The sequence below is a fragment of the Gambusia affinis genome, linkage group LG18, assembly GCF_019740435.1.
Source record: "Gambusia affinis linkage group LG18, SWU_Gaff_1.0, whole genome shotgun sequence".
NCBI classification, from domain to species: Eukaryota; Metazoa; Chordata; class Actinopteri; order Cyprinodontiformes; family Poeciliidae; genus Gambusia; species Gambusia affinis.
The window spans coordinates 6,166,029-6,192,912 of NC_057885.1; the positions used below are offsets into that span (position 1 = coordinate 6,166,029).

At 40.0% G+C, this 26,884-nt stretch overlaps 1 protein-coding gene across 9 annotated transcripts; it reads right to left on the minus strand.

Annotated features, from left to right (window-relative positions):
* Positions 1 to 600: 600 nt before the first annotated feature.
* Positions 601 to 26,274, minus strand: LOC122820770 (titin-like). 9 transcript variants are annotated; one of them, XM_044098356.1, is made up of 23 exons: positions 12,857 to 14,089; positions 11,201 to 11,416; positions 10,884 to 11,107; positions 10,715 to 10,793; positions 10,548 to 10,615; positions 9,504 to 9,585; positions 9,321 to 9,403; positions 8,910 to 9,137; positions 8,717 to 8,789; positions 8,564 to 8,628; positions 7,876 to 8,037; positions 6,962 to 7,013; positions 6,826 to 6,881; positions 6,451 to 6,570; positions 6,273 to 6,365; positions 5,656 to 5,739; positions 4,488 to 4,560; positions 4,374 to 4,414; positions 4,203 to 4,289; positions 3,912 to 4,007; positions 2,794 to 2,878; positions 2,660 to 2,706; positions 601 to 2,532 (listed from the first exon to the last, which is right to left on the minus strand). In XM_044098356.1, the coding sequence occupies exons 2-23, from the start codon at positions 11,400 to 11,402 to the stop codon at positions 2,491 to 2,493; spliced, it is 2,142 nt and encodes a 713-aa protein (XP_043954291.1). In that variant the 5' UTR covers positions 11,403 to 11,416; positions 12,857 to 14,089; the 3' UTR covers positions 601 to 2,490. The 9 variants fall into 9 exon arrangements, with proteins under 9 accessions (XP_043954291.1, XP_043954290.1, XP_043954296.1 ...); XM_044098355.1 differs by having other exon boundaries at positions 11,201 to 11,437; XM_044098361.1 differs by having other exon boundaries at positions 7,882 to 8,037; positions 11,201 to 14,089.
* Between the last annotated feature and the right edge of the window lie 610 nt (positions 26,275 to 26,884).

Genomic DNA, 26,884 nt, shown 5'->3' on the forward strand with positions numbered 1-26,884 from the left:
ACTGTACTTCATGTGAGGCAAACCTCACATTAAGAAAGAATTGCACCAAAGCATTGATTGTCAGTGGGTTTATTGTTCTGTTGCACAACCCAGGCGTTCTTGAGTTTAACGCCAGAAACAAGAACCTGCTAGAGAGCAAAAGTTATGTTTTTATCAGCTACAGTAACTCATCCAGTTACTGCAGGATTTATGACCTTCATTTCCAAACCAAATGCAGTTTTGCTATAATGTCAAACAAGGAGGTCGGACCAAAAGGCAGTCCTAGCCTGTCTGGCGCCCTGGGCGAACCACTTTCACAACACTAATTTGTCTGGTTGTGCATCTTAGATATTTATTGAGATGCACCTGTATTAATCATTTGTTGTTTTAAAAAAATAAAATAAAATTTAGTGGCCCCTTCTTGGGAAAAATGTTTTCAGTAATAATATCAAATTTTTCTGGAATTGCCACTGGAAGGATACAAAGAAGCCATTTAAACATTGAGCACAAATATATTTTCAAGCCCATATGAGGTAAAAACAACAACAACCAAAAAACAACAAAACAAAACAAATAAACTAAAGATACATCAACTACTAAAATAAAAACACTGGACAAGAGTTAGTTTTACAAATTTAAATATAAAACAAAATTTTTAATCTGTCATATATAAAAGCATACATGTGATTTTAAAGCCTTCAAATGTGCAACAACAGGAAGTCAGGTTATGTTTGGGAAAACTGCAAAGAAACAAGGGGAAGCAAACAAGCAACATTTCTATAGGAGCAAATAAGTAACATTTTAATAATGTGACAAAACGAGGAGCAGGTCATGGAATAGGAATACCTTTCATAAGACATACAACCTTCAGCACAGTAATGAAAAAAAGTTTCAACAATCAAAATGTTCCAAACATTCATACAATAATGTTCTTCAGCTTTCACCCTAAAGACAGCTTAACTCAAAAGACACATTAAGTTGTAACGATTATTAAATTGTATCTTATTAGCAGCCCCCTTGATAGACAGAAGGTGTTTATGATGTAAATAATTTCATGTTTTAAACATTGCGTGACTTAAAACGGCATTTTTTAACTGTGTGATAAACTAAAGGTATTTGAAGTCGTAAAACGTGATTTTAATTGAAGATGTTATCTCCAATATACTTAGAACCGCCATATTTAGAAACACAGTCGAACCGTAACAATGCCTTGATGGATAATTATAAAACCGATAAAGGTGCAGGTGACCATGATAATGTAGGACTTGAAAGCCAAGACGAATCAGTGGTATTTTCATACAGGCAGACTCTAGAAAAAAAACTGACACAAAAATGACAGAACACGGACAAAACTCATTGGTTTCTAATCGGCGTGACCGCTGACTGAACAGATAACGAGTCAGGATTAGCTAAGCCCGGCTGTTAGCCTGGCTAAGCAGGCTAGCTCCACAAGATACATCACCATGGTAACTGACACGCTACAACTTTCGTGAAACTGAATCGAGGCTTAATTCAGCCAGGACGTCCAGAAAATTTCAACTTCCTTCGTCTTCCTGGTTTTGTGAAGCAGGCCTCTGATATTTGTCCAGAAATGTTGTGTTTCTGTGCAGAGAGTGAAACTCTTCTGTAACACCAAGAAAACCAGTAGACATAAGAAAGAAAAGAAACCACACCACTCCCGCTGTCTGTGGTTTCACTTTCAAGGGAAATGGAAACCTAAGAACTCAGGCTGGTGCAGGTTTGCGCTGACGAATGACGAATTACACGGAAAGCTGCTTTTGTTGTTGTTTCCTAAGCATTCCCTTTGCGGTCTGATACGCTCAGACAACAACCCGTCTGGTTGCTAGCAACTCCCACTCTCACTTGGAACAGGAAGCAGCTCAACCTGAGTGTCGGTGTTTCGGTTCAACTCCTAAAGTCAGACCATTCCTGCATGTGTGTACACGCTGACGCCTCTCAACTCCTGATCTCTGCTGAGCCGCTGTATAAAGACCTAAAACCCACACAACCCATTTGTTTGCTTATTTTATTGAATCAAAAACATCAGAAGTTGCACGAACCTCCATTCAAACCTGGGAAGCTGTCAAATACCTACACAGTGATGATCTCTGCACTGTTTTCACACAGGGTGTACCTTGATCACAGAAAGCAGCTGAAACACTCTTCATTCAATTTTACGATGTTCAAAGGAGTCTTTTAAATGTACAAGACAGAACATTTTCAGTAACCTTTGTTACTGAAAACCAACCGCAGGCTGTTAGCTTTGAGCTAACATCAGTATAGAAACATGACCAGAACGCTTTGATGTAATTTTCTTGATGTGTCTTTTTACATTTGGATATGGATTTTTAAAAATAATGATTTGATTCTTATGTTCATTTTAAAAATAGCTGATATTGGATGCATACATGGAGCGATACTCTTGGAAATGCTTACTTCTCTACTTCAAAACTTTTTACAGCAATGACTTTTATTTTAATTTCTCTCTTTTAGTTGGACTAAAATTTCTCCCTACATGGTCCTAGTTGAAAACATCCGAGCCAGGTCCTTCACCTGAAACACATAAAACAATAACTCAACCTTCTGATGGCACCATAAACCTAGCCATACGCAGGACAGGTGGAAAAGTATGGCACCAGAGTCTAAAGTGTGGTTAAAGTAGGCTGAAGTTATGTCTTACCTTTGACCTAGAGGACAAACCTGCGACCTGAGTCGCTTCATCTGCTGCTGCCAGAAATCAGAAGGTTATCGTGATAAACCTGAGAGTAACAGCATTTTTGAAAATCTGGGATTATTTAGCAAAGGTTTTCATACAGGGCTTGTGTTCCTGATGCATGGTGGGCTTTTGTGCTGCAGTTTTCATTTTGGACGAGTTACATGTTGCGTCTGGTAACTTCTGCTGGAAAACACAGATTTGACCACATTAAGCCTTGGAATAAAACATTATTCATGTAACAAATATGAAAAAAAGTTCTCCCATTAAAAATTAAACTACTGATAATCAGATGACCTGTATGGAACCACCGTATTTAAGATGCACCCAATCAGAGGGCGAGTAGAAAAACGTTTCTCTTTCAAGGAAACTTAAACACTCCGGGAGCTGCATGTTGTTTCCAGGAAAAGTCGTTGTTTTTTTGACTCAATCTTTCCTGTTGTGGTTTAACACACCCAGACACCAGCTGGGTCAGATGTAAGACTTCAATATTATCATATTCACTATTACATTTTTCAAAGCGGCACATGGACTGAAAAACCATGTTTCTGCAACGTTGGACCTCAGCATGTTTGTACACTCCTTGTCTTAACTTAGTAAAGGCCTTTAAGGCCACAAGACAATATGTTCATGAAAATGTTTCAACTCTACATTAATATTTAGTGAACCTGAGTTAGTAGAAGTAATTTTTGGTGTGTATGTAATATGTTTATAGCTTGGTATGTTGTTTTATAATGTAATTGTTCTTTAAACTTCTTAACAGCTTTCTCCCTGACCTGTCTAATGAATTATTAATTCAGCTAATGCTAAAGCACTAATCAAACATGACTTTATATTTATGTTTATATCTTGTACTCTCCGGCTGTTTTTATTTTTGTTCCAGTATGTTTCTTGTTTAAATTTGACTGTAAAAATTAATTTAGGGAAGCTAAATGTGTTAAACGTTTTCAAAGATGGCAAAAGCACTTTATCATAAAAATTTGCTCAGCAATTAACACATAAGTGCCCATCACACACCAAGTGCTTTCTTCTTATCTATAAGCATCTTAATTGTTTGCAAAGTCAGTAATTTAAATCAGGAGGCTGATAACAAAGACTCACCCCTGGGCCACAGATGTAATAAATTTATATAAAAAATTACACAGAAGCAAAGTTAATGCATCTTACTATTAAGTTTATAGACTGAGGTCATAAAATACGAAAAGTACAGGTGGCGTACCTGTGGTCGTGGTACGCTGTCATGATCCTTCTTCTTTAGCTGACCTGCTGCATCCGTGGATGTGGGTTGTAAAAATCTTTGAGCCATCAGTTTTACCTGTAAGATATGAAACCTCTCAGTAGATACAGCAACAAAAAAAAAAATGGAGAAAGAGGTACCAAATCTACATCGTAAACAATGCAAACTACAATGCAGTAACACGTATAAGCACAAAAATCCTTATTCAAATAAAAGAGCAAACTAACAAATCTCTGTCTCATCTGGCAGTGGATACAGCTTTAAATGAAACACCTGTGAGGATCTGTGTCCTGGGCCACGTTTCTCCTTCGGCCCGGCCGCCGTTTCCTGCGTCGAAAACATCTGAGCCAGTTCCTTCACCTGGAATGTGTTCCACGTTAAGCAAAATATCAACGTGGAAGTTTGTTTCCCTTTACAAAGCATTCAGCAAGGAACCCGCCGTACCGTCATGTTGGTGGGAACGTCAGGATTTGCTGCCTCACACACTGCAGAGAACAGCAAAAAAACGCTAGCTAGCTTCTAGAACAATCAGAAACCATTCTGAGGAAAGATACTTACACGACGATGGAGCCTCCTTCTGTGGCACTTCTGCCGCTGTTGGAGTTATCTCAGGTTTTATGTCTGTTGCACGCTGCGATACATAAAACGAAACATTTATTGTGGTAAATTATTTTTAACATCTAGCCTACAGGTGGGTATTATGTAGAGGACTTAAATCAGGGCTAATTGTTCCTTTAGAAGACACATTTGTGTCAAACTTTAACTTTAAAGATGTTGCTTTAGTATTCTCAAATACTGTTCTTTCATAATGATGTTTATCTCATGTAGTGCACCAGTTCCTCCTAAAGCAAAACAACTCCACAAGCAACTTCCTCATATGTTAAAGTTGTATTGTAAAACAGTTAGAATTTTTTTAGCCATTATTCTAGAAGCTTTGTTTTTAAAAAGACTTTCTTACTTCCACATAAAAAACTTTTAGACTACTATTTAAATACAAAATTGATCATATGTATTTTTGTAAAACCAAAATGAATAGGATTAGATAACTGACATTCTTATTATTGCTTGTTTAGTTGAAAGACAGCTGCTTACTTTGGAAAACATGTTCAGAAAAATAAAAAGGTACAAATTTAAATTGATTTATTGATCCATGCTAACCATTTAGTCAGTGATCAAGCTAACTTGGAATAGCAACCCACTGTTATGCATTCAGTTATGCATGTAGTCAGTTTTACACTATGTAGCCACTTATCTTGTATGTGTGTACTGTGGTTATCACACTGTCTCTCTTTATCTTTTTATAATGTGTATTTATGATATGTGTGACAACTATAGATGCCACGGGAAACCTTAAATTCCCATGGAAATAGTGCGGTACTATCTTATCGTGCCTAGTCATAAACATGTTTAGTAATTGAACATGAAGAGTAAAACTTTTGGCAGCCATGTTGGATTGAGTCCAAGTCAGGCGTGTCCTAATATTTTTTATTTTTTTAAGGCTCGGAATTGAGAATGTTATTGAGAACTGAGAACTTATGAGCTCTTGCTTTATCAAGCACATTCCATCAAATCAACATTTGAAACAGAAAAAAGAAAGTCAAAGTACAGCTGATATTCAAAATCGGCACCTGCCATTAAAATTAAAATCCTCCCCAAAGGGACATTGATATGGATAATAACATAATGCCATAACTCATTCCAGCTCACAGAAGCCTGGTGTATTCACCTTCTCCTGCTTCTCTTCCACCTCTGGTTGGATTCTAGATTCCTGGGCTGGCATGGCAGAATGTCTTTGAGCGAGAAGCTTCACCTGAAAGATTCAATGCCGCCAAGTACAATCCATTACAAATGGGCACAAATGTTCAGCAAACGTCAGAAAAAACACAATCTCACAACTGCGGCATTTCCATTAAATAATGAAATTAAGATCACACATGAACAGGCTTGTTCACACAATAAAGTTGTACGTAATTCAAGAATTATGTATTCATAATTCAGCCATCAGAGGAGACGTCGACATCTTATTCAGGCATTGGAGCAACAAGCCCCGCCTACTTGGGATAAGCTATGTATTCAGCGTTTTGAGGAAATTGCAGTCAGTGATTTTTACAGATTAGAAAAGCTGTGGAGTCAACACTTTTGAACTGAGCGATGCAGAGAGAGGTCTGGTGGGGAAATGAAATTATCCTCTACCACTTCCTGTCGTCTTCTTTGTCATTTCCACCAGTAGTAACATCTGGCTGTTGATTATGTGACGTTTCCATTGCAGTTTTGTGAAATACACTAATTATAATACCACTTAAAGGACCCACACTCAAATGGTAATGAATAAAATAAAAGTACTACTCGTGGCTGTTCTGATCCGAGTTTCTCCTCCGTTCCTACTGCGTTCTCCTGGGCTGCCGAGACGGAAAACATCCGCACCAGTTCTTTCACCTGAAATAAGTAGAACGTTTAGATCCGGGGCAACTTTAACTCAAGAAACCCAACAGGTTTCCAGTAGAAGTTTAAAGGTCTGTACCTTCATTTCCCTGTTGGCTCTTTCCAAGTCGTTAGTAAAGTCTCTCCCACTCAGCTGCCTCACTTGGAATGAACGCAACTTCCTTTTTGGTGGCACCACAGGGGGCGCTGCTCGGCTCACCTGAAAACATGTCAAATCAGTCACTAAAAATAGATACTGTGACAACACCTGGCATGGAAGTAGTGGTATGGATTTTGTGAATTAATTCAACTTTTGGTTGAAAATGGGTTGAAATTGGATCAGTTATTAATTAAATATGTAATTTTATTTTTGAGCAGTATGACCCACCCTTAGGTAAATATAAAAAACAAACACAGATATGAAGGGTTGAAAAAATTTAGAAAAGATAAGACTTTATAGAAGGTTGTTGCTGACCTGCTCAGGAGACGTTACTTTTGTGTCTGTGAGGTTTCGTAATGAGGAGGGAGGGGCTGTGAAACAGGAGAGTCACAATGAATTTGATTTTCTAAGCCGCTGACTTTGTTCTGATGCCTGATCATTTTCTACATACGTGAGTTTTTCTCCTCTAGAGATGAGCTGAGTTTTGTTGTTTGTCTCACATTCTGCCACATGCAAGATACACAGAAGATGCTAAATGTTGTGGGAAAAACAGTGATGAAGACACATAAAAACTGTATGAAGTAGAAAATCCAACCTACTCGGCAATAGAGTGAAGGAGTGAGACTTTCTGCTGTCTTATTATGTAAGGTAATATTCAAAAACTTTGCATGACATGACTTCACTTAAGTGTATTTGGTTGCCAGCCCAGTTTGGCATTTTGCAGTGAATTTATTTTACGAGCTTCAACGTTCTGGTTGGGATTTTATGTGACTGACCAACACAACGGGGCACATAATTAAAAAAAAAACAAAACAAATCAAACTCTGACAAGTGTAGCATGTGCTATAGGTACAGAATACTCTGTTATCGCAACATCAGTGTGCGCAATATTTATACCACAAGGATTTTTTTAGAGTGCAATAATTGCTTGTTAGCATATTTCAAATGTTATGAACTAGCATTTTGCATGCTAATGCTATCTTTAGCCAACTGGTTGATAAATGCTAACAACAGAATGATAAGAGGCACAGATGCTTTCATAGCCTAGTTCTGCCTCGACGTTTTCTACGTCTTTAGTCTCGATGTATCTACAGTGTTCCTAGTTATTCTTTATGCTGTTTGTTTTCTTTAAAAGCTATAAAGTCTTTGAGATTTGAGTTATTTTAACATGGAAAATGTTCACTTTCCTCCTTGGCTGTTACATGAGAGCAAAGACAGAGAGTTTTAACTTCTACAGGTGGAATGGAACAGCATTACAAAAAAATCCTAACTATCCTTTGGAGTTTTGCAAACCTTATTGCACAGTAATCTAGCAAAGGTTGTTTAGTTTGCTTATGATGTTACGTCAATCATCAAATACTGAACCTGCACCGGTTCTTCTTTCTTGTTATCGTTCTTCATTTCTCCATTGGCGCTGGCTGAAGATCCTTCAGCTTTCTCTGGTGTCCCAGTGAGTAAGACTAAACTCTTCCTCTTAGCTGGAACCGGAGGTTTATTTGCTGAGCATTTGCTGACAGATTCATTTCTCTAAAAAAAATAGACGGATCAATGCAGTTTCATTGTAAATGATTCAGCCATGGATCACTCAAAAAATATTGCTCCATTTCTCTTTCAGTCAAATGCGTTTGTTTTTTTCTTTTTCTTCTATTTTGGGGAGAAGGAGAACGGGGGAATGCAACCTCATCATATGATTCTTTTTTTCATGATGTGATTTTTTTTTGAGGGGTTCTTACTTCATTTTCTAAATTCCCAATCAGCTCTCCAGTCATCTTTACACTGAATTATGTCATTATTCTGAATACAATTAACAGCATTCTAGACTAAAAACTTCAAGAAGCCATGTTTTTTTCACAGAATGCTTCACGTAACTTATTCAAACTTGCCCCTTTAATTATGTTCTGGTATCTGGGTAATGTTGGGTTTTCTGTTGCTTTACTAAACCCACTAGTAAATCACCTGTCATGTAGATGTATAACTACACCTGGTTAGTGAAAACCTGTGTATAACACAAACCTGTAAGAAGAGATGAATTGGTAAGGAGGTCATTGTTTACCTGCTCAGCAGCTGCTGTTTTTGTTTCAGTGGGTTTCTTGACTGGGTGTTGTTGGGTTGCAACACCTGGAGGTAAAAATGTCAGGTAGTTAGTTTCAACTTCGTTTGGTTCGTTTGGTTCTCTCTGCTGTTGTACAAATCATTTTATACACACATGATTGGTTCTTCTCCAAAGATTCAGCTTTTATTACTGAGTTGGTTGAGATCCTTGGTGATTCATCCACAGTCTGACTCAGACATACAAGCACAGTTAGATAATACATACAGCGTTTGCGGTTGTACCTATTTGCTGTTGGTTTTGGGTTAAATTATTGCAACACATAAAAAAATTTAAAAAGTGGTTTCACCTCGTGAGCAGAGTTCATCGTTTTTTCATCCCTCCTCTTTTCATATTTCTCCAAGCAGTTGTGAATTTCTTTCAGCAGCTGAGATCTTGGCGTTTCTTGTCCCGATGTCGGTAGCAGTGAATCCTTCTTTCCGTGGAGGACTTCAGTTGGAGCGCTTGGCAGTTCGCTAAAAAATCTGTACATGTCCTCTGGTTCGACGGCTGGAATTTCGCCCGGCCAATGGTTCATCTAGAAGGTTGGAAATTATTTAAATGTTAAAAGGTATTACCAAAGTAAGAACAGTGCATTTTAGGAATTTGCTAAATGTAACAGAAATACAGGAAGAATTTGTCTTAAATATAAAAAAAGAGAGAGAAAAAAATGTAACTGAATAAATTGTGTCAAAGTGGATAACAGATTTTCCAGCTCTACCTTCAAATGAAGCGAGGACTGGTTCCTCTCTGCTGAGGTTGTACTGCGGCCTTCTGGGTATCTTGGAATACAAACTTCCAGAGCTGCAAAGAAAACGATAAAAGAAGAGTTTGATTTTACTTTCAAGCTTAATTTGGTTTTCTATTCTCCAAAATCATGGAGCAGAATGCTCTTGAGGCGTACGTGACACGGGCTCCGCCTTGATTCTAGATGCTGCTGTTGCGTGGTTGTTGGAGCTGCCGGCGCTCCAGTACTCCTCAGTACTCTGAAGAAAGAAAACATACAAAACGTGGTTAAAATAATAGTGACCTTAATTGTAATGACAACTTTCACCACCTCCTCCTTGACTTAAAATGTATGTAATACGTGTTTTCTTTGGCTAACAGCAAACACAGTTTGGAAGTATTTTACGTGTCCGCGCTCACTGAATCTCGTTAACTCCAGGTATGGGGTAAACCCATTAAAAAACCTGAATATATGTACGCATACATGCGTTATAAATTTGGTGTGCTTGTCTGGTCGACACCGTATGTGTTTTGCTTAGTTTTTTTGTCCCAGTACGCCACTGGGTAGTAACTCAGCACCCTGAACAATTCAAAGAATAAAGCACAAAACTTCACGGTATTGTTTAGTTGTAATTAGATGCAATACTGGTGGTGAAATAAATCAATAAATTAGATGATTACCCTTTTAAACACACAAGGCAGTTTGTTTAAAAGGTCTCTTTAAAAGTGCACAAGCATCCAGCTAATGTTTACATACTTAGCTTTAGCTATGTATGTAAACTTAGCTACATACTTAGCTAAGTAGTACTTACCTACATACTTAGAGCCACCCTACGTAGTGGTGACAAAATATCTTCAAAAAGACTTACTTGTGCAGTTATAAGTTATAATCAGTCAGCTTTATTCAACAAGTGTCTGTCTTTAATCATATAAATGTCCTTCTGCTCACTTTTCATCACGTCTGATACGGTTTATTTCACTGACAATTCAAAAACTTTTCTCCTAAAAGCCTGGTGATTAAATAATAGTTAATAATAAGTTTATTTTCAACTTGCTACGACAATACTTTATTACAACCCAGATACTTACTAAAACCAGCAACTATTTCATCCCAGATAAATAAAAGTTAAGCAACAAGGTTGGTACAACATTGATCAATTGTCTTTAATAATTGAAGTATCTTTGACAGCCAAATAATCAAAGCTTAGTGCTTCGTCTTTACCTTTAAAGGTGTGAAGCGTTCCTCCAACTGATGGCGTGACTTTGACCTTGTTGCTTTTTGAGAAGAGGCTACAGGAAATGCAGGAGTTACGAGGAAAAAGTTAACGCTGAGGTTAAACAGGAATTTGGCTAATTGCTGTGTGAGCCAGATTTGACCATCTCGTATACCTGACTTGTTCTCTTTTTTGACCTTTCCTGCTGATGTGGGGTTACTGAAGTCGCTCATCCTTGGTATTTCTGGGGAATTCTGCCAATTCAACAGGAGAAGCTTCATTTAGGAGGTAGAGATTTTTCTCACTAAACTGACACTATTACTGTTCAATTTTCATTTGTATACCTCCTCCTTCGTATTAACTTTCTTTGCGACCGGAAGCGTTTTGTTATCTAGTTGTGGTTTCCAGTGGTCCCTCCAGGCACTCTGCTCTTCCTTGGGAATCCTCAGCCCCTTCGCTGTGCAGCCCATCATTCCTTGGTGGGTCCTCAAGCCGTGGTAATTGGTAATTTTCTTCCAGCCGCAGTGACACGTCTGGAGGCTCATGTCTGAGTAATAATTTGAACTTTCTGCCCATGACATAATTTCAAGAGTCATTTATCAGTTTTTGAGTCACCTCTCTGTTCAAAAAATAATCTTGAGACACAATTTGGACAGCCCACCGATTTTGACAGTGTTCTGGATATCCAGCTTGTAACTGAAGTTAATGTTTGTCTGTCCGCCGTGATTCCAGGCGTACTGCTGCTGAGGCTCTGCGACCCTCGTACCCTTTGGTGTGCAGCCCATCCTGCCCTGGTGGACCCTCAGGCCGTGATGGGTCGTCACTTTGGTCCAACCACAGCAGTGGCAAACCTGAAGGCTCATTTCTGCAATCTCGGCTATTGACAAACAATTTCTTCCTGGATGGATGGACCAATCGTTAACATTTACCCTTGATGTATATCAAGGGTAAATGATATACCCTTGATGATATAATGATATAATGCTCCAGTTGCTATGAAGCTTACCGAAAATCGACTGCACAATAAAAAACAAACAAACAAAAAAACAGTCCTCCACTACAAGAAGAGACATCTGCTGAGCTGAGCGAGGCAGCTGTTGATGATAGTTCGATATTTGGAGACGTGGCCAACACAGAACGAGAGGGCTTCGTTCACTTCCTCCGCTATCATTGCTAAAACTAGGACAGGCAGGCTACAAAATCTAAAACATCGCAGAAAATCAACGTCATCATTCACTGCTTGTCTTTCTGTTGGCCCACTAGAAAATCTACCAGAGAAATCCATCTCAATAGGAGAAAATCAAGACGGAGCAGGGAAGGGAGATGAAGATCTAGCGGCGTTGATTAGGAAAGCAAGAAGAGACAGGAATGGTCAAATGTTGCCATAAATTAATGTAGCTTTGATTCCTTTGACAAACCTTTTTAACTATTAAGGACTGATGGCGTTTCTGAAAGTGAAATGTTTTACATTCTAACAAAACAGATTGTTATCCATTTGCTGATTGCCCAATAAATGGCCACATTCAGACAAAATAGATATTGTAGGAAATATGTATTTTTTTTAACTTGATATGTATATTCTAATGACATGATATATTGGTCAACTATGCTGGACTAACATTAAACGTATGAGCGATGAAAATACCACATCGATATTAACGAATCAGATCACAACATACAGATAACTACACAGTTCTGCTACCGGTAGTAAACACAGATCATGATCCAGTGAGTTTGAGGAAAAAAGAACCATAAATTGTACAGTGTACACCTCAGATCACCATAAGAGATGCATAAAAAGTTAGTGAAGAACAAAGAAAAACGAAATGGCTGCCCAGTTCGAGGTAGTTGCATTTACAAACAGAGCATCAATTCCTTTATAGGGCGATTTAAAAATGTAAAGTCACTGATCCCATTATCTGCCTCTTACCAAGTAAAAATGGCTTGCGAATTATTTGAGGGAAAAATAAGTGAAAATCCCTTCAACGACCACATTTCTGTTGCACAAGTCTGCAAAACAGAAACACGTGACTTCCTACAAGCCGTCCTGATAGCTGATAACGGTTTCACGCTTTAATGAGCAAATATAAAAATAGATAATGCTGCGTTTTAATCTACTTGGAGTAAAACGCACACACACACACACAGTCACGCAGGCGCACGCACACAGACAAAAATGCAGAGTTAATGTTAAAAATGTTCCCGCAAGCTAAAGTTCCAGTCAAGCTTGACTGATAACCTGCTGTCTGCATGTGTTGAGTTCATTAAACGGCTTCAAAATATGACGCAATTTTCAGAAATATTAAAAACTTCTTACCTCAGACTTCCTCTCTGAGCTGTTTCCGCTCGAACAATAAAACGCTATTTCTTCTCAGTGCATCGTGATGCTGACGGCTCGTTGTGCTTTCAGTTTCACTTCTGCCTAAACGATATTAAGAGCGAACCCCGCCATTCGTACCCTGGTCCCGCGTCTGTCTGGGCCACAAGAACCACACCATGACACGTTCAAAGATACTGGGAAAACTCCTAAACTTAAAACAAAAGTCAAAAGGTTTATTTAAGAAAGCAAACTTTATTTGCGAGAATAGGCGATTTTACACAAAAATAAATAATTAGGTTATGTGTATTGCAGAACAGCTGGATTAAAAAAACAAAAAACAAAACACAACTTTTTAGTTAACAATCAAGATGATGCTAATATGTTGTAGCAAAAGTGCTCAAACAAAAACTGAATATTCTTTTTACCACCATCAAATATTACTGTAACATATCTTCCCTTTCCTAAAACAATAGCCTAAGTATTTTTTGGCCAAAACAGTTTTTTTTCTCCTTTGGTCAGAATCACCTTTGGTAAAAAAATAAAATAAAATAAAAAATAATGAGTAGGGCATTATCTTAGGAAGATGACAATATGTCAGGATACTAAGATATACATACATACATTCATACATACATATGTTTTTATTAAAACATTTTTTTTTTTCAGCATTATTTTTCTGCAACATTACATCCATCCATTGTTAACTGAATACACTACAAACAGTGATTAATGAAAATGGGGGGAACATTTGAAATTATGCGTCATAAGTTAAATTTTTATTCTTTACTTCAATTTTACATTTCAAGGTAAGATAAGATTTATTTATCATTGTCATCAACAGATTACTACGAGATTGAGACCGTGCTTGACTCGAGTTAAAGTGCAGGTTATATACACATACACAATACACGATATAAATATACATACATAAAAAGATGAAGAAACAAACAGCACAAAACGAGAAATAAATAGACATCAGAAGATGGTTGCAACGGTGGAGGTGTGGCAGAGTATATATGATTTACATTTTTAACAGAGTGGTGTCAAGAGCAGAAGTTCTTTATGCCTTTGAATTTAGTGCCATGACTTCCACCAGTAAATGAGGGGAAAGTACTTGTGTTGAAGTGGTCTGTGAAAGGTAATACATTGCTGTATTAGTGAATACCTCAGTGAAAAATGCCCATATTGATGATTGAGAATTGACCTGAATTAAGGTGATGTGAAAGGAAGTTAACAATTGAGTCCATTAATCCATTTCTGAATGGTGACCGGAAGAAATAACCAGAGCTTCAGAGTTCATCTCACCCTGTTTATAGTGTGGGCTGAAATACGGGTAGATCTCATCTCTGAATGAACACTCAGTGAAAGAGTAAATATGGGACCGGGCTGTCACATCGTAAAAAGAGACCAAACCTTCCTCTTGGTCCACAAACACCCCGACCTTACTGGGTTTCCCATCCAGGGAGACACGGCTGGGTGGTGTTGTCATGGCGGCGTAGTTCTTTGCTTCATAATGTACCAGAACCCAGTAACCATTATCTGGACTCAGCGTCAGTTTCCCTTTACGGTCGGCGCTGCCTCTGGTTACACCTAGATCCCATCCGCTCTTGTTGTTGACCTCCACCTCCCAGTAAGCCTTCCCAGTAGTCAAGCTGTTGAGTCCCAGTACACTACCTAACACATCAAACCTCTTCGGTGAGTCAGCTACTTCCTGGTTTTCTCCTCCGTCTTGCACTTCCTTTCCATCAGGTGAAACTACGAGACGTCGGTTTGCAGTCTCTGGGTCCAGCTTTATGTCCACTGTTGAAACATTACAAACAAGGATGCAAACCACAGCTTTCTCGTGAAAACGTTAAGTAGGTTATATAACACACCTGTGAACTTCTGGAGTCTCTTCAGTTCTGTAAACATAAGAGGACGGTTTTTACTCATCAGTACTCTAACAGTTTCCACTTCCACCAACAAAAAGACACCTCTTACCAGTGGTGACCAGCTTCTCCAGCTCCTGCTGAACTTCTTTAATCATAGTGGTTGTGATTCCTCTCATGGAACCAAAAGCCAGTGAAGTGTCAAGTTTTACATCATTCCAGTTTTTCATATCATCCCTTATGGAAATCGACGGGTACCTCTGTGGAGGGTTGGATGAAAACATGGAAAGAAAACACAGTCAAGATGAAAATGACTGTGTTGTAGACCACACTAACTCAAAGACAATATTTCCAGACACTAGACCTGCAGGAAATGGATGTGATCCTCAAGCGCAGATATGTTGTCCAGTTCAGCGATTGTCATCTCAAGTCTGTTGATTTCAGCTTCCAATTCATCTTTGAGGTCTTTCGCTTCTTTTTCAAGCGCCTGCCTCCTGTCTTGTAGAGGTTTCACTACTTTTGTATTGGCTGCCTCCACAATGGCAATCACAGCAGTGAACACTGCCTCAATGTCCCACCACTCAAGCTGCTCCTGAAAATGAGTAGAGCCAGTCATCGTGTTGAAGACGTGAACTCATTGCAAAAGCCAATTTTCCCTCAACTTGAAAACCCTGAAGATTCAAAAGGTGCAGCAAAATATAGTTTCAGGTAGTCAGAGCATTGGGTACTAAGTCATTAAAAAATCTGCTGCTCCATCATCCTCATACCACTTCCTGCTGTAATTTTCTTATTTTCTGGCAGTAGTACCATCCAGTTGTTGATAACATGACTTGTGTGGTGTGAAGAAAAAAAGTGTTTCCATTGCAGATTTGGCAAATACCAAAACACTTCAGTTTTTTTTTTTTTTTAATTGGGGTATTTCACTTAAAAAAATTTATTTTCGTAATTCCAATTTGCTCAATTTTAAGATGAATGGAAACACAACCAGCGCCTCTGTAATTGCATATTTTAATGAACTGGTGTGATTGGGTGTCCCATCAAGGATCACAGACGTTGGCCTGTTTTTAGTACCTTGCAGCTCTTCAGAGCCCCGTTGATCTCCACCATCTTGGTTTTTCTCATCATAACTCTTTGTTGTAATGTCGTCTTGGTCCACTCAAGTTCATCCTACAGGTACAGAGAGAAAACATTTTTTAAAAGATTAACATTTCTTTTCATTCATAAAATGGTGATAGGCTTAGCAGATAAGACAAATAGAACCAGGAAGTTATGGTACCTTCTTCTTGTGCCATTCTTCTTCCGTCGACACAACTTCCTCTTGATCTCCTTCGATACAACGAACACAGATGCACTTCTGCTGCTTCCTGCTGTACAGCTCAAGTGAGCGTCCATGAGTCAGGCAGGCCCTTGCGTCCAAGTTCTTCACCGGTTCCACCAGCTTGTGGCCCTTGAGTCTTTTAGCCGAATAATGATTCTCCAAGTGGGGTGCACAATATGAGGCGAGACACACAAGGCAGGACTTCTCAGCCTTCAGCTTCGGTTCAGTGCAGATATTACAAGCAACTTCCCCAAACACGGTTGGGGAAGTTGCAGGGTGTGCACTTTTTATGCTCTTCATCTTTCGGGCGAAATCTTCCAGCAGAATATTGACATCAGGGATTTTCTCTCAGTTCTTCGGGCAACGAACGTGTATAGTTTTAATCTAAACCGACCAGATGTGACGTTCTAGGCTCGTTCTGCAGGACTCACGGGTTTTGTGTCCTTAAGAGGTGGGCACCATGTCTGTTCAATAAAAGGTCCCATAGTTAAAATAAACTCTGTTCACTTTTGGAATCAAATAGAAAGTTGCACCAGAAAACAATTGTTTCTTTGATAATTCATTGGGTCTTGGAGTTTATGCTTCACCAGCAGCTTCTACTACATTTCTGAATCCAACAAGCAATTATTAAAAAGACATCAAGTTGTCTTAGTTCAAAAGTGAACATTAATATCTTTGCTTTCATTCCTTCCCACAAAGTGTTTTTGAGAAAGAAATAATAATAATAATTAAAGCTGCAAGCAGCCTCGTGCGGCCCTCGCAGCAAGCGCTGCTCCGGCTCACCGGCCACCGCGGAGTTCCAGCCGCCGCGGAAGCTCTCGCACCGTTTCTAGAGCCGGCGCCCGCTCGCCGCAGCGGGAGCCGTCGCGAACCTTCCCCGCCCTATCGCCCCCCAGAAGACACGTGAATGCGTTCGGCAGCGCTCCCCGACGACTCACAAAAAATCTGGTGCAGATCGGTCCATTTACGGCGGAGATATAGCTGATGGATTCACTTAGGGGGCGCAGTGGAGTCAAATTACATTTTAAAACATTTGAGCTCTTTAAAGGCTACCACATTCATGTGTGGAGTAACAGTGACACCAAGAGGCCTTAAAGGGAATTACTCATATTTTTTTCTAAACAGTGAAATTAAATCAAAATTAACAGAAAACCTGTTGAATTTAGAACATGGCTCCAAGAGACTTTTTTGTTCGTCCTGAAAGAATACACATATGTACCAAGTTTCATAATTCTAGGTTAAAGCATGGCTTGGGGCTGATCATTTAAAATTTTCTAGGGGGCGCCATAAATACATCAGGCCACGCCCACCAAATTTTATTATGGATTTCTTTCAGGGGGTGGATAAGGATCCATCCTAGTGAGTTTGGAACAGCTCGGCCCAAAACTGTGGAAATCAGAGCCAAACGAATGACAGCGGCGTTAGAGGTCACTTTGGGGACGCCGCCACGCCCACCTGCTCCATCCAAGCCGGTCGGGCTGGAATCTTCAATACAGCAACATGTTTTCTGTCTATGGAAAAAGTTTCAAGTTGATTAGTTCAAAGGTGTAAGATAGTGACCGTTCCCAGTAAAACATGACACTTCCTGTTCTGAGGGGGCGTGGCCTTAGTGATGTCATCATTTGACCACAGGGTCTTTTAGGTCAACCCATGATGATCAATCACTGAAAGTTTGCTTCCTCTGACAGTTTTAGTGTAGGAGTTATAAGAGTTTTATGTTTCACGGCAAATAGTCAAAGTTTGACACATAGCCACGCCCACATACTTTGACGTACGAGAATTCCTTTGATAACTTTTCACCTTTGATGCCTCAAGTGTGTGCTGAGCGATTTTGAAGTCTGTATCTGAAAAACTGTAGGAGGAGTTCGATCAAATACGAAGGCTGTAAACATCAAAAATGGGGTCAATTTTGGAACTTCATTCCAAAATGGCCGACTTCCTGTTGGGTTGAGACCATGGCTCCAAGACACTTTTTTGTACATCAGGACAATATACAGATGTGTAAGAAGTTTCGTAATTATAGGTTATAGCATGGCTTGGGGCTGATCATTTTAAATTTTCTAGGGGGCGCCATAAAGAAATTAAGCCACGCCCACCAAATTTTATTATGGATTCCTGTGTTGGGGTGTATAAAGATCCATCCTAGTGAGTTTGGAGAAGCTTTGCCCAAAACTGTGGAATTCAGAGCCAAACGAATTAGAGGTCACTTCGCCACGCCGCCACGCCCACCTGAGCCATCGAAGCCGGTCGGGGCTGGAATCCAAAATACACCCACATGTCTTCTTTCTCTGGAAAAAGTTTCCAGTTGATTAGTTCAAAGGTGTAAGATAGCGACCGATCAGAGTAAAACATGACACTTCCTGTTCTCAGGGGGCGTGGCCTTAGTAATGTCATCATTTCACCACAGGGTCTTTTAGGTCAACCCACGATGATCAATCACTGAAAGTTTGGTTCCTCTGAGAGTTTTAGTGTAGGAGTTATAACTGTTTTGAGTTTCGTGGCGAGTCGGTGAACTTTGACCCCTGCTATCCCCCCTTCAGCATGCTCAAAAACTCACCATTTTGATAACTTTGAATCGCCCATGCCTTCTGATCAGACTCACCAAGTTTGAAGCCGATCAATCAAAATCCCTAGGAGGAGTTCGATCAAATACCAATGCTGTAAATGGCCAAAATGGGGTCAAAACGTGACCTTCAATCACAAATGGCCGACTTCCTGTGATACTTGCAGTATGACATTAATTGTAAATTCTGAGCATCTTGGGGAGCTCTACAACTGTACCAAATTTCAAGTCTCTACGACAAAGTAAGTGAATAGCAAAGGGTCCTTTGAAAATTGCTAGTTGGCGCTGTTGAGCCATTTTTTTTTAGATTTTTGCGTCGACCTTAAAATACGTAAATTTTAAACAGTCTCTATGTGTCTGCCAAATTTGGTGAGTTTTTGAATATGATAAAGTCTCCAAAAAGGCAATTCATTTGGAGGGAAAATAATAATAATAATAATTAAAGCTGCAAGCAGCCTGCGGCGGCCCTCGCAGCAAGCGCTGCTTCGCTCACCGCCACCGCTGGAGTTCCAGCCGCCGCGAAGCTCTCGCACCGTTCCAGAGCCGGCGACGCTTCGCCAGCGGGAGCCGTCGCGAACCTTCCCCGCCCGATCGCCCGGCAGACGACACACGTGGATGCGTTCGGCAGCGCTCCCCGACGACTCACAAAAAATCTGGCGCAGATCGGTCCATTTACGGCGGAGATATAGCTGATGGATTAACCTAGGGGGCGCAGTGGAGTCAAATTACATTTTAAAACATTTGAGCTCTTTAGAGGTTACCACAGGTCTTACATTTCAAGTTTGGTGCCAATCGGATCATCCATGTGTGATTTAAAGACAATCGTATGAATATGGCGTGGGTCTGATATTCGCCATTTTGCCCACCCACCACTGTACAGCCAGCATTGACAGCTGTCATCAAGTTCTAATTTTAAGTCAGTTTGCACTGGATTAAATAAAGCATGGCTTGGGGCTGATCATTTAAAATTTTCTAGGGGGCGCCATAAATACATTAGGCCACGCCCACCAAATTTTATTATGGATTTCTTTCAGGAGTTGGATATGGATCCATCCTAGTGAGTTTGGAGAAGCTTGGCCCAAAACTGTGCAAATCAGAGCCAAACGTATGACAGCGGCGTTAGAGGTCACTTCGGCACGCCACGCCCACCTGCTCCATCAAAGCCGGTCGGGCTGGAATCCAAAATACACCAGCATGTCTTCTGTTTCTGGAAAAACTTTCAAGTTGATTAGGTCAAAGGTGTAAGATAGCAACCGTTCCCAGTAAAACATGACACTTCCTGTTCTCAGGGGGCGTGGCCTGAGTGATGTCATCATTTGACCACAGGGTCTTTTATGTCAACCTATGATGATCAATCACTGAAAGTTTGGTTCCTCTGAGAGTTTTACTGTAGGAGTTATAACTGTTTTGAGTTTCACGGCGAATAGTCAAAGTTTGACACATAGCCACGCCCACATACTTTGAAGTACGAGAATTCCTTTGATAACTTTTGACCTTTGATGCCTCAAGTGTGTGCTGAGCGATTTTGAAGTCTGTATCTGAAAAACTGTAGGAGGAGTTCGATCAAATACGAAGGCTGTAAACATCAAAAATGGGGTCAATTTTGGAACTTCATTCCAAAATGGCCGACTTCCTGTTGGGTTGAGACCATGGCTCCAAGAGACTTTTTTGTACATCAGGACAATATACAGATGTATAAGAAGTTTCGTAATTATAGGTTATAGCATGGCTCAGGGCTGATCATTTTAAATATTCTAGGGGGCGCCATAAAGAACTTAGGCCACGCCCACCAAATTTTATTATGGATTCCTGTGTTGGGGTGGATAAAGATCCATCCTAGTGAGTTTGGAGAAGTTTGGCCCAAAACTGTGGAATTCAGAGCCAAACGTATGACAGCGGCGTTAGAGGTCACTTCGCCACGCCGCCACGCCCACCTGCTCCATCAAAGCCGGTCGGGGCTGGAATCCCTTATAGAGCCACATGTTTCCTGTCTGTTAACACAGTTTCATGTTGATTAGGTCAAAGGTGTAATATAGGGACCGTTCCCAGTAAAATATGACACTTCCTGTTCTCAGGGGGCGTGGCCTTAGTGATGTCATCATTTGACCTCAGGGTATTTTAGGTGAACCCATGATGCTCAATCACTGAAAGTTTGGTTCCCCTGAGAGTTTTAGTGTAGGAGTTATAACTGTTTTGAGTTTTGTGGCGAGTCGGTGAACTTTGACCCCTGCTAACGCCCCTTCAACATGCTCAAAAAGTCACCATTTTGATAACTTTTAATCGCCCATGCCCTCTGATCAGACTCACCAAGTTTGAAGCCGATCAATCGAAATCCCTAGGAGGAGTTCGATCAAATACCAATGCTGTAAACGGCCAAAATGGGGTCAAAATGTGACCTTCCATCCAAAATGGCCGACTTCCTGTGATAGTTGGACTATAACAATAATTGTAAATTCTGAGCATCTTGGGGAGCTCTACAACTGTACCAAATTTCAAGTCTCTACGACAAAGTAAGTGAATAGCAAAGGGTCCTTTGAAAATTGCTAGTTGGCGCTGTTGAGCCATTTTTTTTTAGATTTTTGCGTCGACTTTAAAATACGTAAATTTTAAACAGTCTCTATGCGCCCGCCAAATTTGGTGAGTTTTTGAATATGATAAAGCCTCCAAAAAGGCAATTCATTTGGGTGGAAGAATAATAATAATAATTAAAGCTGCAAGCAGCCTCGTGCGGCCCTCGCAGCAAGCGCTGCTCCGGCTCACCGGCCACCGCGGAGTTCCAGCCGCCGCGGAAGCTCTCGCGCCGTTTCCAGAGCCGGCGCCCGCTCGCCGCAGCGGGAGCCGTCGCGAACCTTCCCCGCCCGATCGCCCGCCAGACGACACACGTGAATGCGTTGCTCCAGCGCTCTGACGACTCACAAAAAATCTGACGCAGATCGGTCCATTTACGGCGGAGATGTAGCTGATGGATTAACCTAGGGGGCGCAGTGGAGTCAAATTACATTTCAAAACATTTGAGCTCTTTAAAGGTTACCACAGGTCTTACATTTCAAGTTTGGTGCCAATCGGATCATCCATGTGTGATTTAAAGACAATCGTATGAATATGGCGAGGGTCTGACATTTGCAATTTGGCCACGCCCACACTGTTCAGCCAGCATTGACAGATGTCATCTAAAAGTTGCAGGACAGCGGCCCTTGAGGACTGGAGTTTGACACCCCTGCTGTAAGAAGATGGTTGGATAAATAATTTTAATATTAAATAATATGATTTCTACAATAGCTTCCAAATCGTGTGGCCCATTAACTCAAAATCAAGGTGAAATTGTTCTACTAGAGAGTATAGATGAAGCACATTCATCTTTATTACATTTGACCCCTTTTTTATTTAACTAATTTTGTATTTAAAAAATATACTCTATATAAAAAAAAATTCATAAAATGTATTACCTCACATTATCATCACATTTGTTAGCTGTAATGTTCAATTACATAAAATTGGAGGACAGGATCAATTTCATTACATGTTCACTTCTTACCTGAAATATGTTAAATACAACAAATATTTACTTTAAGTGTGACAGTTTAACCTTAGTGATGTCATCATTTGACCACATGACGATTAATCACTGAAAGTTTGGTTCCTCTGAGCTCCGTCTACTGTGAAAATCACATTGAGCTTTGCCAATTCTTAATTGTAAGCTATTTTATAATGGTAACATCAACAATGTGTATCCACTGATAAGGTTGAACTGAAGAGGAGATTGTCCAAAAAATAAAAACGTGAGTAATTTATGTGGTCCACTGCTGTGTGGAAAACTCTAAGAATTACTTTAAAGCCCACACCCCACCCCCGCCTCCAGGTTCTGCGTTCTGACCCCTGCGTTTAATATCATAGCTCAGCGCTCCTGCTCATATTTGTGACACTTATCTCAATATTAATAATTATAGTGCAGTTAAGTTTCCATTATGATTCTTAGCAACTACGGACACGTTCATTCGTGGCTGTTTTCACCTTTTTTGGACCAGTTTATTTTATTGTCTAATAAATAAAATTCACTTCCTGTCAACACCTTTGAGGTAATATCGTTTAATAGGTTTGCCAGGCAAACTTTTAACTGTAAGGATATTTTGAAAGTACTAAACTCCACAGCTTTGAGTGTGCAGCCCAATGTGTTCAAACAAAATAATGTGGCTTCCATTAAATGAGCAAGAAATTGTTTAGCATATCAGACTCACCAGAATCCACATCTCTGCAGCAAACACGTTGATAAGTTGGAATGCAACAACAGGACATCTCACCGCTAATACCCATGACATCTGTCTCCTATTCGTTATGTCCGACAGCTTAGCTACGTTAGCTTGACTGTCAACCGTCATATTTAAAGCCCCCCACCCCACCCACCGCCTCCAGGTTCTGCGTTACGGCCCTGCGTTTAATATCAAAGCTCAGCGATCCTCCTGCAATTCCACAGCTCAGATTGCTGCACAGATTTGTGACACTTATCTCAATATTAATTATTACAGTGGCGTTAAGTTGCCATGATAATTCTTGGCAACTACGGACACGTTCATTCGTGGCTGTTTTCACGTTTTTTGGACCAGTTTATTTTATTGTCTAATAAATAAAATTCACTTCCTGTCAACACCTTTGAGGTAATATCGTTTAATAGGTTTGCCAGGCAAACTTTTAACTGTAAGGATATTTTGAAAGTACTAAACTCCACAGCTTTGAGTGTGCAGCCCATGTACGGTTCAAACAAAATAATGTGGCTTCCATTAAATGAGCAAGAAATTGTTTAGCATATCAGACTCACCAGAATCCACATCTCTGCAGCAAACACGTTGATAAGTTGGAATGCAACAACAGGACATCTCACCGCTAATACCCATGACATCTGTCTCCTATTCGTTAGGTCCGACAGCTTAGCTACGTTAGCTTGACTGTCAACCGTCATATTCACCCCTTCGGGGGGGAGCGGGGGGGGGGGGGGTGCGCGTGCGTGCGTGCGTTATAAAGATCGAACTGCACACATATCATGACGGCTTGATTGATCGTGAATGTTATCCGTGGAGGCTATTTTTATCCCAACGAGCCAGCCATTGCTACGTATATGTGGGCGGCGGAGGGGGAGGAGAGGTGGGCGCGTGCGAAAACCGAACTGAGAAATAAGATTTAAGCTTTGGCATGCGCTACGTACAAGATGTTTTGAAACAATGTTTCCACAATTTTCTTAATTATAAAGATGATTCAAAAATAAAAATATCAGAAATTCTTCTTTTCTTTTTTTACTTCAGGGAAAATTAATAAGCAGCCGTACAGCTGCAGGCGCTGCTCTCTCCGTTAAATCATGCATGCTTCGGTGCACTTCGATAGCTTAGCTGCGTTAGCTTGACTGTCAACCGTCATATTCAGTTCTCTAGTGCTAATAAGTGATATAAACGCAAATATAGGAGATGGAAATGTATACTTACATAATAAAAAAGCACATGCAGACGGGATTACGGAAGGCTTGATCGTTAATGTTATCCGTGGAGGCTATTTTTATCCCAACGAGCCAGCAGAAGTATCGAAAACAACGTAACTGTGGAACTACAAAATACACAGATGCATCTTTGGGAATTGCAGTGGTAAAAATGTACACATAGTCATGTATGGCGTGATAGTGACACCAAGTGGTTAATATCGCCATTACAGCACCTCTCTCATACTGTGTAATTCTCGCCTTATTCATGTGTGGAGTAACAGTGACACCAAGAGGACTTAATGGGAATAACATATTTTTTTTTCTAAAAAATCTAAAATTACAGAAAATCCGTTGAATTTAGAATATGGCTCCAAGAGTCTTTTTTGTTCGTCCTGAAAAGATACACATATGTACCAAGTTTGGTAATTCTAGGTTAAAGCATGGCTTCGGGCTGATCATTTAAAATTTTCTAGCCGGCGCCATAAATACATTAGGCCACGCCCACCAAATTTTATTATGGATTTCTTTCGGGGAGTGGATAAGGATCCATCCTAGTGAGTTTGGAACAGCTATGCCCAAAACTGTGGGATTCAGAGCCAAACGAATGACAGCGGCGTTAGAGGTCACTTCGGCACGCCGCCACGCCCACCTGCTCCATCAAAGCCGGTCGGGGCTGGAATCCAAAATACACCAGCATGTCTTCTGTTTCTGGAAAAACTTTCAAGTTGATTAGGTCAAAGGTGTAATATAGGGACCGTTCCCAGTAAAATATGACACTTCCTGTTCTCAGGGGGCGTGGCCTTAGTGATGTCATCATTTGACCACAGGGTATTTTAGGTCAACCCATGATGCTCAATCACTGAAAGTTTGGTTCCTCTGAGAGTTTTAGAGTAGGAGTTATAACTGTTTAGAGTTTCGTGGCGAGTCGGTGAACTTTGACCCCTGCTAACCCCCCTTCAACATGCTCAAAAACTCACCATTTTGATAACTTTGAATCGCCCATGCCTTCTGATCAGACTCACCAAGTTTGAAGCCAATCAATCAAAATCCCTAGGAGGAGTTCGATCAAATACCAATGCTATAAATGGCCAAAATGGGGTCAAAATGTGACCTTCAATACAAAATGGCTGACTTCCTGTGATAGTTGGACTATAACAATAATTGTAAATTCTGAGCATCTTGGTGAGCTCTACAACTGTACCAAATTTCATGTCTCTACGATGAAGTTAAGTGAATGGTTTGGGTCCTTTGAAAATTGCTAGTTGGCGCTGTTGAGCCATTTTTTCTGCGATTTTTGCGTCGACCTTAAAATTCAAAATTTTTAAACAGGCTGGACGCGTCCGCCAAATTTGGTGAGTTTTTGAATATGATAAAGCCCCCAAAAAGGCACCCAAAGAGGGGGGCAGAATAATAATAATAATAATAAACAGTACAGATACAATAGGCCTTCGCAGCGCTTTGCTGCTCGGGCCTAATAAACAGTACAAAAACAATAGGCCTTCGCAGCGCTTTGCTGCTCGGGCCTAATAAACAGTACAAAAACAATAGGCCTTCGCAGCGCTTTGCTGCTCGGGCCTAATAATAATAATAATAATAATAATAATAATAATAATAATAATAATAATAATAATAATAATAATAGGAGTACTCACACACACAGCATTAAGTTCAGGTTTCACTGTAATTCTACATTTTCAAATCATTTGACTCGATCATCTTTCATGTGCAGATTCAGTTGTTTATTCATTGCATATGAATTTTTCTCAGACTTCTAAATTCACTTTTTAAATGCAAAAACAGTCATTTCCTAAAAATAACAATTCTCTGTAAAACTGCAAGCAATAAGTTTACGCACTTCGATCTTAACCTGGAGTCCTAAACCTCATGACAGTTTACCATGTTAAGCCTATCTCTGTGGTAAACCTGTTGTGTGAATTGCCCTCTATGGAGGGAGAACAATGATAGAGTTTCTAGTTCATGATTGAAAATAATTGCCCAACTACTGACACATTGCCTTGCACTGTAAAATCAACACTCACTGCTAAAAATGTGGAACAGGGTGTCAGTGTTAATCATATCCTTACAAGAAGCAAACACAATGACTGATGTGTGCATAAAGACTGCAGATCCACAGACTTTTACCTTTGGGATGCAACTTTTGGACTCCCTTCCTTCCTGCGTGGGTTTCATTTCTGACCAAAACTCCAGCCGGACTCTTTTATTGAGAGAGCAAGCCTGGCACAAAAATAAATACTAGAGTTATCTGTTTGCACGTGGTGGGGCGTGTTGCGTGTTGAGCCACAGATAAGACTCTGTGGGAGGCATTGATGGGCTCCAGAATGAGGGTTTGTGTTTACAGAGTGTGTGCTGCTTAATAGTGACGCCTGTTTGACTTTAATACTTGGTGTAAAGTTTTATTCATCATGTTAGAGCCAAAAGAAGGTGAAGGTATATTTACAAAAACAGCATCATGGTTTTATTTTTTATGTCTCACTGAGCTATGCAGCAGATTGTTTACTTGTTCTGCTGGGTAATTAACTTCTTGCACTTATTTTTGAATTTTAAAGGAAATAGTCATGAAAAATAAGTGTAAAAAATAAAATAAAAAATCCTTTCAAAAATGTTTATGTGCTACGTTTAGCACAGAAAGCTAAAGGTAGCCGTAGGTCTCTGCACCTTTGTCGTAATGTTTAAAAAAAAAAAAGTAGTTTTTTCTTTTTTCTTTTAGCCCAAACTGCGTCTTCATAAAACATGGGTCAGTGTGGATCAAATATTAGTTGTACTGCACACTGATCAGATCTGGATGTAAGAC

Coding starts and splice junctions, on each gene's coding strand:
- LOC122820770 (XM_044098356.1), bottom strand. CDS start 11,402: ATGAGCCTTCAGGTTTGCCACTGCTGTGGTTGGACCAAAGTGACGACC. Junction 7,014..7,875: donor AGAAAGAAGAACCGGTGCAG/GTTCAGTATTTG, acceptor TGCATGTGGCAG/AATGTGAGACAAACAACAAA. Junction 2,533..2,659: donor GTTTGTCCTCTAGGTCAAAG/GTAAGACATAAC, acceptor TATGTGTTTCAG/GTGAAGGACCTGGCTCGGAT.